The 16,246-nt window shown below is 38.2% G+C and overlaps 1 protein-coding gene across 1 annotated transcript in view; it reads right to left on the bottom strand.

The window, feature by feature from the left end:
• Window positions 1-16,246, bottom strand: part of cacna1db (calcium channel, voltage-dependent, L type, alpha 1D subunit, b) — a 103,068-nt gene that overhangs the window by 28,760 nt on the left and 58,062 nt on the right. The window contains exons 8-19 of the mRNA XM_038722976.1: window positions 13,786-13,889; window positions 13,317-13,486; window positions 7,011-7,098; window positions 6,081-6,241; window positions 5,768-5,993; window positions 4,695-4,902; window positions 3,767-3,887; window positions 3,388-3,502; window positions 3,178-3,238; window positions 1,847-1,907; window positions 1,379-1,523; window positions 1,011-1,140 (exon numbers count right to left, since the gene is read on the bottom strand). Of these exons, the coding sequence (XP_038578904.1) occupies window positions 1,011-1,140; window positions 1,379-1,523; window positions 1,847-1,907; window positions 3,178-3,238; window positions 3,388-3,502; window positions 3,767-3,887; window positions 4,695-4,902; window positions 5,768-5,993; window positions 6,081-6,241; window positions 7,011-7,098; window positions 13,317-13,486; window positions 13,786-13,889 (1,590 nt within the window). The remainder of the gene's footprint in view (window positions 1-1,010; window positions 1,141-1,378; window positions 1,524-1,846; window positions 1,908-3,177; window positions 3,239-3,387; window positions 3,503-3,766; window positions 3,888-4,694; window positions 4,903-5,767; window positions 5,994-6,080; window positions 6,242-7,010; window positions 7,099-13,316; window positions 13,487-13,785; window positions 13,890-16,246) is intronic.

Below are 16,246 nucleotides of genomic sequence, written 5' to 3'. Positions count from 1 at the left end.
AATAAATACTTATATATTGCACCAGAAAAGAGTATCATATCCATGTACTGAGATATTTACAAATTAAATTTTTAAGTTTGTTCACAACAGCGACAGGTCTTCTCTGAGCAAAGAATGTAAGGAATTAAAACCTGAAAGTGAAATAAAATTCTCCAAAATCTCAGTGAGCATGAATTTAATCCAGAAGAAGCTAAATTCGCCAGTTACATCTTCTGACTACACAAAGTGCCACAATTGTATTGTCAGTCATTTGTCTTTATATTGCATCATTCCTAAGTAATACATTTGAAGTTACAATTGCTGCGAACATGTGAACTTGCCAAGTGCATCTTGTTTTGGTTTGCAGGTATATGAGTACATATCTTGAAAAACACTAATAAGTTACAGTATGAGGTCCTAAAACATGAAATTCACTGTGGAAAAGCGGAAACAGGATTTAATAGATATTTGATAGAAACAGGGAAGTTTATCATGCAGTATTGTTTGGCAGTTTATATATTGGTAAATAGGTGATTAAAGTGTGCAAACTGTTTTGCACTGGCTTTTAAGAAAAAATCTAATCAAAATACCTCCTGGTTTCACATATTGGTTAATATACCTTTCAATAAACATAACTTCCCAGCATGCAAATTGCTGCCTGTGTAGTTTGTGTTTATATGTAGCTAGGACTGGTGGTAAAATTTCATGTTATTTGATTGACATTTGCTAAATCCTGCTTTCCATAGGACTTTTTCACAGGACAGCAGACATTTGGACTTGTCAGGTGTTACTAACACTTTTAACAATGGCTCAGTAAGTCATGACAGTGTGAGAGATTGCACAGGACCATAAAACAGAAGCAGCTAGATGGAACTCAGCGATCATTTATTTATTATTTACACCTGTGCTTTTCCTATTGTGACATGTCAAAATGATTAAGGCTCATTGTCAGCTACAGTGAAAAAAAAATAAACCCTTCAAATGGGATTTAGGACAGTTAAAGACTACGGTCCCAGTGGTTGTTTACGTACAATATTGCGAGCAGAGAAGTTGCGTATTGGGTCCTCAGCAGCCAGAGAGACGGAGCTGAGCATGATGAAAACCAGGATAAGGTTGGTGAAAATCTGATGGTTGATCAGCTTATGGCAGAATACACGAAACCTACACCATTAAGTAAAAACACAGAAGGAGAAATAGAAGACAGAAAAGCAAATTGAGTGTACAGAAAGAGACACAGAGGTAGAGGAAGTACAGTGAGTCTAACAGCAGGCCTGCTTTTGTGACACATCTTTAATTTTAGCTTTTTGCCTCTGCTATACTGATTTTAGCATTGTTGTTTCTTTCTGTAACACTGAATAGGTCAATATCAAAGTCACCAAACTGCATGTCCGAGACTCACGGGTTAGTGCTGCTGAAGATGAAGAAGGCACTGCCCCTTGGGATGGGGGGTGTCTTCTCTTTGATGCTGAGTTCAGACAGCCTCTGAGGGCGTGGCCCTGGCAGGACTTCTGGGAGGTCATCGTTATTGTTGTCATCGTCGCACACTAGAAAACAGAACTGGAGTTATAATGATAATAATATATGTAATAACAGCATAATCAACATTTGCTGTCTTGAGAACTTTATTTTATGGTCAATAAAGTTGTTCTCAGTACTCTAGGTAGCGTTGGAGTACTCTTTACAATAGCCTTCTTTCTCCTTACATCTTGCCAGCAAGTAAAACTAGAATTTGGGCCACAGTCCTAGCTTAACTGGACCGTAGTTGGTGGGGGGGGGGGGTTCGTTATTCAAACTTCTAGTCAGTCACAAAACCATGAAATGGGATTATTTGTGGTCATCCTCCTCAAACAAGACAAGTCACTTTTACCTGGAGAGTCAACAGTAGGATACAACTCCTTGTCTTCCTCCAGCAAGACCGCTGCTGGCACCTACACACAGTGATCAGGTTTAGCATTATAAAAATGTACAATTACTGAAATGATAACAATAGAAATAATGCACTTTAAGATAGGTGGTCGCTATTTTTTTTTTACATTGTGTTAATACAGTTTTTTTCGATTGCTAAAGGACAGTGAGCACAACTGGAGCTACATGTGCAAAACTCTAACTACAGTCTGCACAGCAGCAGGTCATGTGGACCAAACTCTAGTTCGTTTTGCACTGTGGATTTACAGCACTTTGTTCAAATGCTAACACACTGCTGTCAAAACTGTGAACCACACATTCAAAACATAATAGATTTCAGCCTTGTGCCTTTCAAACACTGCTGATTGCAATTTCAGCTGAAAGGATAAGCAAGTGTCTTGTTTTGGACTTGTAAGTGAACACACACACTTATAGACCATGCCGTGAACCATGGTCTCTCATTGAGAGAGGCAGGGTTGAGGGTGCAACCCAATCTGCAAAGATCCACAGTGGCATCTGTAATGCGAATTTTCCATCATACAAACAGGTGAGAGTGACATCCTTACAGTAAATGAAAACATTATAATTTATTTTGTATTGCAATTATAGAATATTTACACAGATATATATTACAATAATTTTGACTGTAAAATATATTTTTACAACAGGACCCAAAGGCTGCCTCCAACAGGAGGAAAAGGAAAAATATTTTCAGATGCGCGGGAAAATGCTATTGTTGACATGGTTGTTGTCAACAATGCAATAAAACTGCGGGACATTCAAGATAGAGTGCTGACTGATAATGATATATTTGAAAATGTTAATTCTGTCAGCACAACAACTATTGCTCGAGTCCTACAGAAACACCAAGTTACAATGAAACAGTTATACAATGTACTGTTCGAGAGAAACAGTGAACGGGTAAAAGAGCAAAGATACCAATATGTCCAGGTAAGATGTCTGAGGTTACATACACAGCTATAAAAAATATTTACAGTAAAAAAAACACTAGCATTACAGTAAAACTGTGCACTTACTGTTTTTCAGAGAGTAATGGAGGTGGAAACACTGGAAACACCACATTCATTTGTATTTATCGATGAAACTGGATTTAACCTTACAAAAACACGGCGAAGAGGACGGAACGTTTAGCTCAGGTGACTGTTGGTAGTGCAGACTGTAGTTAGAGTTTTGCCAATGTAGCTCCAGTTGTGCTCACTGTCGTTTAGCAATCGAAAAAAACTGTTATACAATTAGGGCGATTTATGAAGAGAACTCCTCTCTGTATTTTACCGTGGCCTCGCCATCCTTCCCTTCGTTTATTTCAACTCTCTTCTTATCTGTGCTTGCATTCCTGTTAGACACAGATAAAACAGGGAGGAACTAACAATGCAGAAGGCAATTTCTTTTCTGCCAATAGAAAGTGCATGTGACAAATGTGATGAATAACTACAAAAACAATTGAACAGAAAACGTGAAATATTGAGGTGTCCTAAGCTGTACTTGGCACTATTCTTCCTCTTCTTGGCCTCTTCTTCCTCCTTCTGTGCTGTGTTGAGGCTCTCCGCATCTGCCAGGTTGTCAACAGCAATGGCCAAGAAGACGTTTAGCAGGATGTCTGGTCATGTGACTTAAAGAATTAACCCTGACCAACATGAACCCCCCCTCAGACTCTACAATATGGAACAATCAACTGGCTCAATATTAAAACACAACTTTTTCACATGCAAGGGTGAAAATGTGGATTTATCTTTGTGTGTGTTTCATGTGTGACAACTGTGTGAGCATGAGTGTGTGTGTGTGTGTGTGTGTGTGTGTGTGTGTGTGTGTGTGTGTGTGTGTGTGTGTGTGTGTGTCTGTGTGTGTGTTGCCAGTAGGATACAGTTTCCACAGATGAAGAGGATGATGAAGTAAATGCAGACCACCATTCCAGAGGAGGCCGGACCGCCGTACGCCATGATGCCATCATACATCACCGTATTCCAGTCTTCTCCTGTCAAGATCTGGCAAACACAATATACAGTATAAACCATTTCAATCATTTATTCTATGACTGATCTGAAGATGTCTGCCATGAGGCAACAATTTCCAAAGTTAGATAAGTAGAATTAAGACTGAAAAGGTGTAAGATTAGTGCGATCTTATGAAGGGCTTCACCAAACTACTTTTTTATTTTATATTATCTTTGTACTAATTAACAGTTTCCATTTGTTGAGCTGTTGTTTTGACGCTTCTTTGTGACTGGCCCAGCTGTTTCAGAGCTATGAGACCAGTCGTATTAATCACTCCACCCACCAATTTATATTCCACTCCACTGAATCCTTTTGCACTTTTTGCTGCTGCACCTACATGAACCAAAAACACAGGTGTGCTTGGAGATGCCCACACAGTCCAGGCACCGAACACCAACCATTTTGCTTTAGCCTTTGCACCTGCACAATTTAAATACGTCCCAGTCTATTTCTTGGTCTGATGCCGAGCTGTCTGGCTTTACACCTCATAGCCTACAACATGTGGTTGAAAATTTCTTTTGATATTGTTGCGATACATATCCATATCCCTTTAAAAATATTTGGATTTGGTTTGGTTTGGAAGACATATTTGTAAAAGTTTATGATAAAGATTTTTAAATTCACTAGATAACATTTAAATGCCAAAAAAATGATCCATTTGCCCAAGCAGGGAACACTGTAGCAATGATTGTATTGCTGGCTAAATTATTTAAAGCCTTGTTTGTCCTGGTATTGCAGGACATGTGAGTGAATGTTAAAATTCTTGCAAACTGCATCCAAATGAAACCAAACACTCACCTGGAACACAGTGAGCAGGGCCTGGGGGAAGTTATCAAACGTGCTCCTTTTGGTCACAGTCTCGTCAAAGTTGAACTTTCCCCCAAAAAGCTGCATGCCAAGCAAGGAGAAAATGATGATGAAGAGGAAGAGCAGCAACAACAAGGAGGCGATGGATTTCATGGAGTTGAGCAGAGAGGCCACCAGGTTACTGAGAGAGGCCCAATGACTAGAGAGAGAAAAAATATAAAAGAAGTTAACAGATGAACAGACACACACAAAATGCCAATCACACACACACACACACACACACCTGTGAAGGTAATGAGGGGCAAATATAGAAATGATTATATTGGTTGGACAAGGCATGAAGACCATATTCAGCACTGACATACATTTCTAATCTCCAGCGTCAGGTGTTATTTTTATTAGAATGTGCCAGCAGAGAGGCAAAAAAAAGCCCTAAAGCTCTGTGTGCCCCTCAGTTGGGGTGACAGCAGCCACTTGGTGATAGACTAATATCACAGTCTATCTACACGTGTCCTTTTTTTGGTACATTTCTTTTTCACATCCAGTAAGGAAACAGGTGAAAACACCTAGCAACTCACATTATAAATTCTTCTACAAAGTAAATGGGTGGATAATAGGACACTCATCATGCCAGTCAGAGACTGGTTTTCTGTCTAACCTAATAATTCCTTGTTTTCTCTTACATATAAAATATAATATAAAATAATTTGTAATTTTTTAATGTGATTACATCAGATCACAACAGCATCCTAACCCCGCCTGGTGTAAGCTGTCTGGCTGCCTACGTAATGTTCATGATCTCAAGAAGATAACATGTGTTTAATCTTCTTTTGATAGAAAAAGGGTAACCTTTACAAATTTTGGACGAGTTTTGCTACTGTTATGACCTGCTTAATGCAAAAGTCTGAATAATAGTGCAAGTTGAAACACCAATGCTCAATCAAACACCCTATAAAAACACAATTTGCCCTATTTTATTTAAAAGAATCAAAGAAAGAATATGCCCTGAAGCATTTAAGCCATCTCTATTGCCTCCAGACAACACATAGCTTTCTGATGCTCACCGTGTAACCTTGAAGATCCTCAGGAGACGTACGCAGCGGAAAACAGAGATGCCCAGCGGAGACATGATGGCCAGTTCCACCAGGATGGTCTCTATGATGCCTCCACACACCACGAAACAGTCAAAGCGGTTAAACAGGGACACAAAGTAGGCCTGCAGCCCCAAACTGTACATCTTCACTAACATCTCCAAGGTGAACATTGCCAGGAGAACTTTGTTGGCTACATCTGGAGAGGAAAGGAGATAATTGAACAAAGTCAAGAAAACATACATTTTATACAAACCAACAGAACAGAATATAGCAAAATAGATACCTTGTACTTCAGTCAGCCAGTCTGGCTGGTTGTAGTGCTCAGAGGCAATGGTGAGAGTGTTGAGGAACACCAAGATGATGACCAGCCAGTAAAACGTTACAGATTTCACGGCTGCACGACACTTCCTGCGACAGAAACGGTTCCACCGTCGCCACTGACGACTGACAAAAAGTACCACTTTAGGATCAATGGATGTATACAGCCATATTCAGAACACTTTAGTTCCTAATACTTAATAAGCTACAATTAAAACTAATATTTATTTAAGAGTTAGTGGAGATTTGTACTGAATTTAACACATTTTGCAATGAACTCTTCTGACTCTGGACTCTGGACAGGTATATGTATTTGCGTTTTATTTTTCACGTATAACGTTAGTTATATAGTAGTGAAATAAAGCACACAATAACTTTAAGTAAAACTGGACAAAAACTAATTATAAAGACAACTGGAAGGATTTTAGGTGAGTAAACAGGGAAAAAAACACAATGATGAAACTGTAGCGAGATCAGGATAAAGATCGATTGGTCAGAAATAAAACATAACATGACAGACCTTGGATCACCCGCAAAAAATACATGAAAACATTGGGGATCTGAGCAATTCAAATACGAGGTAAGAATGAGCCATGCAAGATGAGTTGAATCAAATAAATGAATGAGGAAGGCATCTACCATGCAGTGTCATACAGTACCAAGGTACTAACCTGCACTTTGACTTAGTAATTTTTTGACTGGGGAGAATAAAAGATGAGGCAACTTTAAATATAGGGCAACAACATGTGCAATTGTGCACACTGTGCAGTGTTTGACTCGCATTGTTAATGTGTGAAACAGCCTCTACAGTCTATTGACTGTCCTTTATCTAGTCAATAATAAGAGGTCAACCTCTTTTTATTAGCTTATCATAACAATAACATGTTACACTCACCACAGAGGTCCACAGCAGGGTGATTTGTCCTCCACTCCATTGTGATTCTCTGTGTTCACAGACTCGGTCTCACTAGTGGGCATGCTCGCTGTTGTATCACACACACATACACAAAAAAAAGTCATGTAAGACGACAAGGTGCCAATTTAACAAAGAGATTCAGGACATAAAAATTGTGTCCTGATGGAAACAAGTTTAATCACTAAATTTCACATTATTATAGATTTTCTTATTGACACCCATGCATTTTTGGTTTGGCTTGGTTCCAGAGCGATGAAATATGTTTTTTTTAATACAGGCAGAAAAAATATTTCAAATATCAGAAACAATTCTCTAATCTACTGTATGGAGAATCACACATTATGCTGAAACTATTACAAGACTTCTGCAAAATGAACAAATCCAGTTTTTGGAAGCCTTCAATAAACTCGTATTTTAGTTGATTGTAAGGAATAGATCTCCAATTTTATTTTTTCTGCTAGTTGATGTGCTATCTGAAATGTTATCTTTCTTTCATGTGTCACATGGCTTATAGACCAAGCCAAACCACTGGAAAACAAAAAACAAAGAAATGCAGGTGTAAATAGAAAATGCTGTAGGGTGACTCCTTCTCCAAGTTTGACACTGACGTGAAAAGAAAAATCTGGAAAGTTTTTCCTTTATTACAGAATATTTTGTTCTCAAAGAAAGAGACTGGCGGTATCCAATTTGGGATTGACCCTGGATCTTGGAGTTGCACCGTGTGAAACCAACAGTCCTGTTTTGTGAACACTGCAAAATGATGAAGGTTTCTGCATAGATCAAGTCACAGTGAGAACATGCCGCCAGACCAGAGTCACATTGGACTTTGTAAATAATTCTTGTCATTTTTTAAAGCCATTTATCAATTGGAAGCACCATCACAATACAAATAGTGTTACTCCAATTAAAGAGTTTACTCATTGTTGTGCTGAATGTTTTTCAGTACTGATGCATTGTCTAGTTGAAATATTTGAAACTATTTGGTCCAGGTCTGTATGCCGTAACAAGTATTAGTTACATAGTCACAGAGTTACAGTATATTGGAAATCATACATACTGTACATGCATAAAATATTGTCTTTATAAGGGACAAATGACAGGAATTCAAAATGATTATGGTTGCATGAGGGATCTGAACACCAGTACTTTGACATTTCTAATACGCAGTCATGAGATCAACTGAAAACACTGATGTATTTCTATACATTACAAGGTGTGTCAGGATGTAACATTTAAACTGGTACTAAAATAAACATGCGCTAACTAACCTTTGCTGGCAAAAAAAGTTTTTTAAAAATGAAATAATTTTTTTAAAGATGTTGAAAAAAAGCATGTCAAGCATGTCTTGTGAAAGGGAAGTGTGCTGGAAACATCTAAATTCACACAAATGTGCACGATTTATTTAAGATTTTGTCACATTGAAATGTATTATTCATTTGAAGTTTTAGATTTTTAAGTTTTAGATACTAAGCGTACCATTTATGTATTGCAACACCAGTGTGCACTGAGATTTAAAAACCTGTTAAAAAGGTGCTTTTGTGTTGTTAAAATGCTAAAAATTAAATCATGTGCAATATGAATGGCAATCTCTGTTGTATGAGTGCTTTATTCATATTAGTGTTATTGTTCCTTAAATTGAAAGCCACATAAACTTAGTTGCTTCCTGAGAAGATGTTGCTGCTCGGTAAACATCCCCCTGCATTGTGACATTTGGCAGTAGAGGATTTCCCCTGGTTAGTCTTTCATCTGTTCTACAAAGTGTTGATTCATTTCACTAGCAACTGGGCTTTGTTTGCTGGTAGGTAACAATGTGATGCAAAGGAGTTCAGAGATAATGGATGATAAGGTGCATGTGTCATAAATGAAATGAATTGCCTTATGATAAGGATGGTGAGGATCAAATATTATTTAATGAAACAAAGGGCATGCAAACACAAAAGCATAAGCAAAGCACATGCAAGCAGAGGCAACCTCCGGGATAAAGATGAAGTGTTCTACTGAACACGCGCAAAAAGAAAACACACACACTCGCACACACACAAACACATTTACCATGTGTCTCTGTGGACTGAGTGAACCAGCCAAACTTTCCTTTCTTCTTCTCAGTGAGGTCAGCCAGCGTGACCCCTTGGTGTTATCAACATGCAGTTCACACAGCCAGACAGCAGAAGAAGCAGTGAGTCAGGACACAGCAGAACAAGAGAGAGAGGAATGTACAGCAGAGACAGCTGCAATACAAACTACAGTACAGACACAGCTACCATGTCCAGAAAAGCTACGAAACGAGTGTGCAGGACATCCAGTAATATCCTCTTATCAGCAGACTGACCGCAGAATCTGAACCTGGACTATGCTGTCAGCCAGACTGATATGTATATCGCTGATATATACTTTACATCGCAAACTATTGGTAGCCCATAAATAACAAAAAATCGAAGTACAGAAATGCCAATATGTTTGTGGTAGTTTTGAAACAATGTTTTTTTCATTACATTGTCCACCAGACAGCACTGACTGTAAATGTCCTACTAGATTCATGCAATCTTGGTCGTAATTTTTCAACTACAAAAAAGTCAGTCCTCAACGATATTAGCTTCAGAAATCCAGTTTTGTCGTGCTTGATTTTAGGTCTATGATTTCTGGACAGAGTAATTATTTATACATTATTAGACTGGAAAGGACTAACAATAAACAAGGCTTCAGTAAGAAAACAGAAGACAGAAGGCAGAGAAAAGAAAAACTGTTGACAGGAGACAGAGGGAAAAAACTAATGTTAGCAGCAATCTACAGATACAGTTTTTACAAGGCACACAGACACTGCAGGAATCAAGGAGAGAACGTTAGTGTGGTTTCTTGGGTGTCTAGTCTACAACAACAGCAGAGGTAAAAGCAGGGCAGTTACTGGAGGATATAAAAAACGTACAAGTGCATATGCACTGAGCACACTGAATGGTTTTAAGGCACTGTAGGAGTATTAAGAAGAGAGCCAAAGGCCGCAAGCAATGGCACCGCAGTCCAAAACAACAGATTATTCACACACTTTACTGTAACCAACGCTCACTACACACATTCTTTAAAAGGAGCAGATGGGTTTCTAGTGATTTACCCGCATTTCATGTCCTTGCACATTCAAATGGGTTATGGTCAGGACACTATGTGGGTCATTAATCACACAACCAGGCTCCAGCCCATGTGAAAAAATATCATATTATAGATTCTGTCCCACAAATCTAGTTCATTAGGTAATTAAATTAAATTATTGGAATTTTGTATGTAAGTAAGACTTTAAAAAAGTACTCCACCGACTTAGTATTACACTCCTATAATTGTTGGACACACAATACACAAAAAAATTACAATCAATGCAGCAGAAAGAGATGCATTCTTCAACCTTGTCAAAAAGTGGAAAGTTTAGTTGAAGATTTGGGTGTGTTATGCTAGTAGCAGCTAATATAGCCTTGCTAGTCTCAAGCAGAGATGAGGAGAGGGCTGCAGAGGTCTGGTAAACTCACTTCTTTCTAACGCCGCACCTCTTGATTTGTTTATCTTTAAACTTGTACTGTTAAGCTCCAACTGATGCTGACACAAGTGGCACCACAGTGCAATAGCTACATGGAGCTTACTGTATTTCCTGGTGTTCACTGAGTAGCAGATGTGTGAGTTTAAAATGTGAAGTGGTGATGGAAAAGTCCATTTACCAGTACTGTGAAAGCAGAGGCCAGAATGTGGGGAACAGAATTCAGAGGGTATTTAGATAATAGATAATAGATAAGATAAGTTTCCTGTGTTTTTAAATACTATAGTAAATTATGTCATGGCTAGAGTCAATGTGCAATGTGATACATTTGATTAGATCACATTAGTTGAAACATTATAGAAAGGAACTGAGTTGTTTCAGCAGTGTGGAAATAAATATAGCACAATAACAATGGCCGTAATATGAATGACGTAATGACAAATAATTTCTGTGACCCTACCACTACAGCTAATCAAGTCAGACATTTCTCAAGCATTAGAGCTTCAATGATTGTCAGACATGTTAATGACCAATAATTAATTGACCATTAGTTATTTATAAAATGCAAAATGCTTGTTCTTTCCTCATGAAGTCACTGTTTAAATATATATGAACTAGTTTTGTAGGATAACCCAAGTAAAGCAGGTTTTTGAAAATCACAAAAAAGTTTAAATTAAAAAGTGATAAGTGCAATAATAATATAAATAATTCAAACTAGTGGTGTGCTCCCACTCCATCTGCTTGTATTCAATAAATAGCCAAGCACATTTCAAAAGACTGAACAAAGCTTACAGCAGCAAATGTTTGTACCATGTAGAGACATAAAATGGGAGACTGAAGACTGCGGCAGTGAGCAGAGCAAAGCAGCGCATCTGTATACTTGATCTCATGAGAGGGAGACCCCCTACAGCAGCAGCACAAGCTACAACAAAACCACAGGATATTTTCCAACCATGCCATAACATGACCCGCATCTCCTACATTTTACCAAGAATTTTTCTAATCATTTAAATTATTCTCTATACTAATTTGTATATTCAAAACAAAACACTAATTCAGCGAGAACAACAGAGGACGGTATGTGAAATACCCTAAAATCAAGATATGAACAGATTTTTAAACTTGTGCAGACAAAAGAAGTCCTTCCTTGTACATCTCACTTCACTGACAGTGTACACACAAGATTATTGTTAATTAAATATTTTGTGATAAATGATATGTATATGTATGATAGCAGAAAAGACAGTTACTTTAATCTAATTAGCAATTTCAACAGCTTCAAAGCCACACATGAAAACAAACTGAAAGAAAACAATTATAAAAATGGTTCTTCTGATTATCAATTGTATCTGTATCAGTATGCATGTGTGTGGGTGGGTATCAACAACAAAAGAGGATATGTAAAAACATTAACATCCAGAAATATCAAGTTATGTAAAGAAAATGTAACACCTATCATGTTGAAATTTGTCATGAAATTGTTTGGAAAGTTAACGTGCAGTGTTGATTGATGAAATTTTGAATGGTACCAATTATCATCCAAAACTGATAAGAATGTTTGTTTTTTTCACAACCATGACCGAGTGGTTAGAAAAGCTGGTACATGACAAAAAGAGACACACGCACACAACCAAACATCCACATTTATCCCTGTGTTATTGTAAAGACCAGCACACACAAGGCCACGCCAGAGAAAGCTCCAAAAATCATAACACCGTCACAGTTTCCACTCGCTTCCTTCACAGCACTGTTGCTTGTTTTAAAATCCTGTAGCACTAGTCCAAGAAAAAACATAACAGAGGGGCAGTATTACTGGCTGGTGTTTTTCTCTTTTACGTGTTCAAAATAAAGGGGATAACAACTTATGTCTGCATCGATCAATTAAATTTTATAACAGATAATCATGAGCATCTACATGCATAATACATTGATGTTATTTGTATGCGTAATATTTAAATCTATATATCCAGTATGATACTGCAGCCCAATGTGGTTCACATACAAGTAAGAAGCAAATAAGAATTGTAAGAACATATCTTCAGAGAACGAGAGGAATAATAACTCTTCAGGTGCTTCACTTAATACCAATCATTTTGCCAGAGTCAGTATTGATTTTTCAAATGGTGAATGTCTCGTTTTGGTAGAGGATGAAACGGTTTTCTTGAATGATTCACTCAGATTCATTCAGAAATAGCCTGTTGTACCAAACTGGACAAGATGATGCCTGGAAAAAGATATATTTTATCGAATGTTGAATGTATCTTTGTAAAGTCACATTTGCGTCGTCTAAAGTTGGCAGCATGTGATCCTGTCCCCTTTGTACTAGATCTGAAATTTTATCATCGTTGACTGCCAGCATGTCTATGTCAGCATGTTTCTAACTGTGACCTGTCAGTAGGTCAGTGGAGCAGTTACATTTGGTCACTCTTCACACGAGTTGGTCAACATCTAATTGTGGGGGAAAGTGTTATGATTACATGTTAACGCCTTATTTAACAGTCACATGTGGAAGTTTGTCCCAGATCCATTTCCTTAATGATACATTAAAGGCAAAACATCAGCAAGCCTGTTAGTGGAATGGCAGACAGATTAGTAATTGTTTGCCCTCCTCATCTGCCTCTTGTCACTATCAATGGGTGAAAAAGTTGTGCAAAATGATTTAAAGGCAGAAGAATGCAATGCTTGTTCACTCACAGTTCTGTCTGCATTCGTCATTTTCCCTTCAACAAGTATATAGGGACAAATTTAATTTAACCCAGGAAACTCACGGTTACGCTTGCTCTCCTCGTCTCCCTCCTCCTCATTCTCGGGGTCAATGTCCTCGGCCTGGGTGATCCAGTCCAGGTAGCCCTTCAGGTCTTCCTCTAACTGCTGCTTCTCACGTAGCTTCTGAAAATCTCCCCGAGCTTTGGCCTTTTCTCGCTCTTTGGAAAACTCTCTGGACAGGGCAGACCATAACGACAGTCAAATCTGATTGGGGTTTTATTTGCCTGACAAGCGCTAAACAATAAATTTATCAATTTTCTAAACCTGCTTATCCTGTTAAGGGTCACAAAACTGTCAATGATATGAATTAACTCATGTTTGAAAAATGTAAACTTATTGAACCGTTTATGATTTCTGAAAATATTCTTTGTGTTGGAGTCGCACATCAAAACAAGTCTTAAGCTACAGAAAATGAAAAAATAACAACATATTGGCAAAATACAGCAAAAGGCAAACAGACTCAAAACCTACCCACTCAACACACCCAAAACCAAGTTGAGGACAAAGAAGGATCCAAAGATCACAAGACTGACAAAGTAGACCCACGGCAGCTCAAAGCCCATTGCATCATTCATCTAAATAGAAACCCAAACAGAGAAAGAGAAGGAAGGAAGGAAAATTAAATATATTCACATTAGACCTTTTTTATTCATATGCCATGTTTAATAATTACGCACATATTCTCTTCATTTTAAAATGAAGAAGTGTTACATATGCATACGCTTCTTTACTGTTTCATAAAAAACTGTCTTAGTGAATTGAACTGTTTTACTATAGTTAATCTAAAGATACTCAGAAAACCTGATCTGAAAATTACAGAACAGGAAAAGAAAAGAGGAGGAGAAGAAGGTCTCATACTATTACTTAAGAAGACATTTACAAAGATCAGTGTAAATGAGTATCTAGTATAATTCTAACAAATATAGGGTTTGACAGCTGGCTTTGTGTTGCAGCTCTTCAAGTATTAATGACTGGCTAATGGGCTGGACTGATTGTGGTTGCCTGTTTTCTTTCACAGCTTCTGCCAGTAAAAACACGAATACTCTAAAATAATAATAATTTATATTCCACACATATGCTAAACTGTGTTTAGCGGTTCTGAAATAATCTGAGATAATTAAAATTAACTTCCAGGCACAGCCTTAAAAATTCTATTTTTGAAAGTAATTACATGTACTGTCATTAGTATAATTGTGTAGGTTTTCATTTACCTATCTTTCTAGCTAGTACTCTAGTACTCTAGTACTGGATTTTAAATAAAATGTAATCGCCTGGAGGCCCTTCAAATCCATAATATCCTTCAGAGGAAAAGAGAGCTTGACTCTAAGCTGGAAACAGGAGCAGGAACTACGGCCACTAGAGGGCACCATGTGAGAGACAACTGGGTTTGTAATGAGAAGAGGAGGTATTAGAAGATGAGAAATCTATTAGTAACTGTGGTTGTGGCAAATGACCACCCTACAGAGCTGAAGAGCTTTTAAATTGAGCTGTTTGGCAAAGAGACACTAACAATTTGTCCATTTATAATCACACTGCTGGGTTTTTACACAGCTCAAATAATCTCTACACACTTGACTCTTCTCTTTTGTCCACCCTGTGCACATGCATGCAATTTTACATAAACACGTATCTTCCCTCTAAAATAAACTCAGAGCAGGTGACATTGCAGAGAAGACACAGTCCCTGCCTGCATGCACAAAACGAGCCACCCTGTGCACATACATGCAATTTTACATAAACACGTATCTTCCCTCTAAAATAAACTCAGAGCAGGTGACATGGCAGAGAAGACACAGTCCCTGCCTGCGTGCACAAAACAAGCCAACTGAAAAGCCACCCACCCTGCAGCAATACTTAATTGATTTCTGTAGGAAAAAGTCAGAGGTCAGATTTAATCTATCTGCCTGTCTATCCATCCATCTGTCCTTCTTTTAGGTTTGTTGAGTCTCTTTCCTTCACCATTTTAACAGCAGTATTAGCAAGGGATTGCCATGGTAACACATACATCCATACGAGAGGTAAAGAGCGCGTGAGAGAGAGAGAAAGGCATGAAGACAACAGAGAAAAAGAAGGAAGGTGAGAGGTTCATTATTTCATAGATGAGGGTCTCCATCAATAAAAGGGTGTGGGTGGGCTGTGATGAAAACGAATCCTGAGTTGTGCTTCAATGCTGAGTGTTTTGGCTAATTAAAAGCTGTTGGTGATTTTTGCTAATGAGAAGCTGAGGGTTTTGAAGTGAGTCTGTTTTCTGTTTTGTTTTTTGTTTAAAGATACTTATTGTTAACACCTAAACGAAGGGTGATGGTTCGAGGCTCAGGCCACAGCTCTCGATGACAGCTCTCTTTGTAATAAAAAAAATCCTGTACCTTGAATTCGTAAGCCTGACAGTAATAGGGCTCTATCCAGAGCTAAAAACGCTAGAGTGAGACTGGCGAGAAACCTCAACACCAAAGATATGTGACAGGCTGTCAAAAACATCACTGGCGACAAAAGCAGGAGCGCCCACATCATGAGTGAGGCCACATTATCAGATCAGCTAAATGCATTTTATGCCCGCTTTGATCTCCTCAACAAAGAGTCACCTGTAAAGCCCACTCCACCTCCAGAGGACTGGCTATTGTCAGTATCCACAGCAGATCCTGCTGAAAGTTAATGTGAGTAACCAAATCAGCTAGTTGATGTTATTACTGACATTTCTAACATATTATTTTCACAGGAGAGGGTTCCAACCTGCTACAAGACAGCCACCAAGCAGTGTCGTTGAGAAAAACACAAACATAAAGAACAACATCCCAGCCAGCCTGGATCCTCACCATAGAACCAACAGATCCTCAGAGGATACCATCTCCACTGCCCTCCACTCAGCCCTCACACACCTTGAGAAAAACAACACCTACATCAGAATGCTGTTTGTGGATTTCAGCTCAGCATT

This window comes from Micropterus salmoides, unplaced genomic scaffold, assembly GCF_014851395.1.
Source record: "Micropterus salmoides isolate LMB-PRFRI ecotype aquatic unplaced genomic scaffold, ASM1485139v1 Ms_hic_scaffold_16, whole genome shotgun sequence".
Classification (NCBI taxonomy): domain Eukaryota; kingdom Metazoa; phylum Chordata; class Actinopteri; order Centrarchiformes; family Centrarchidae; genus Micropterus; species Micropterus salmoides.
This window is presented reverse-complemented; position numbering and strand designations above follow the sequence as displayed.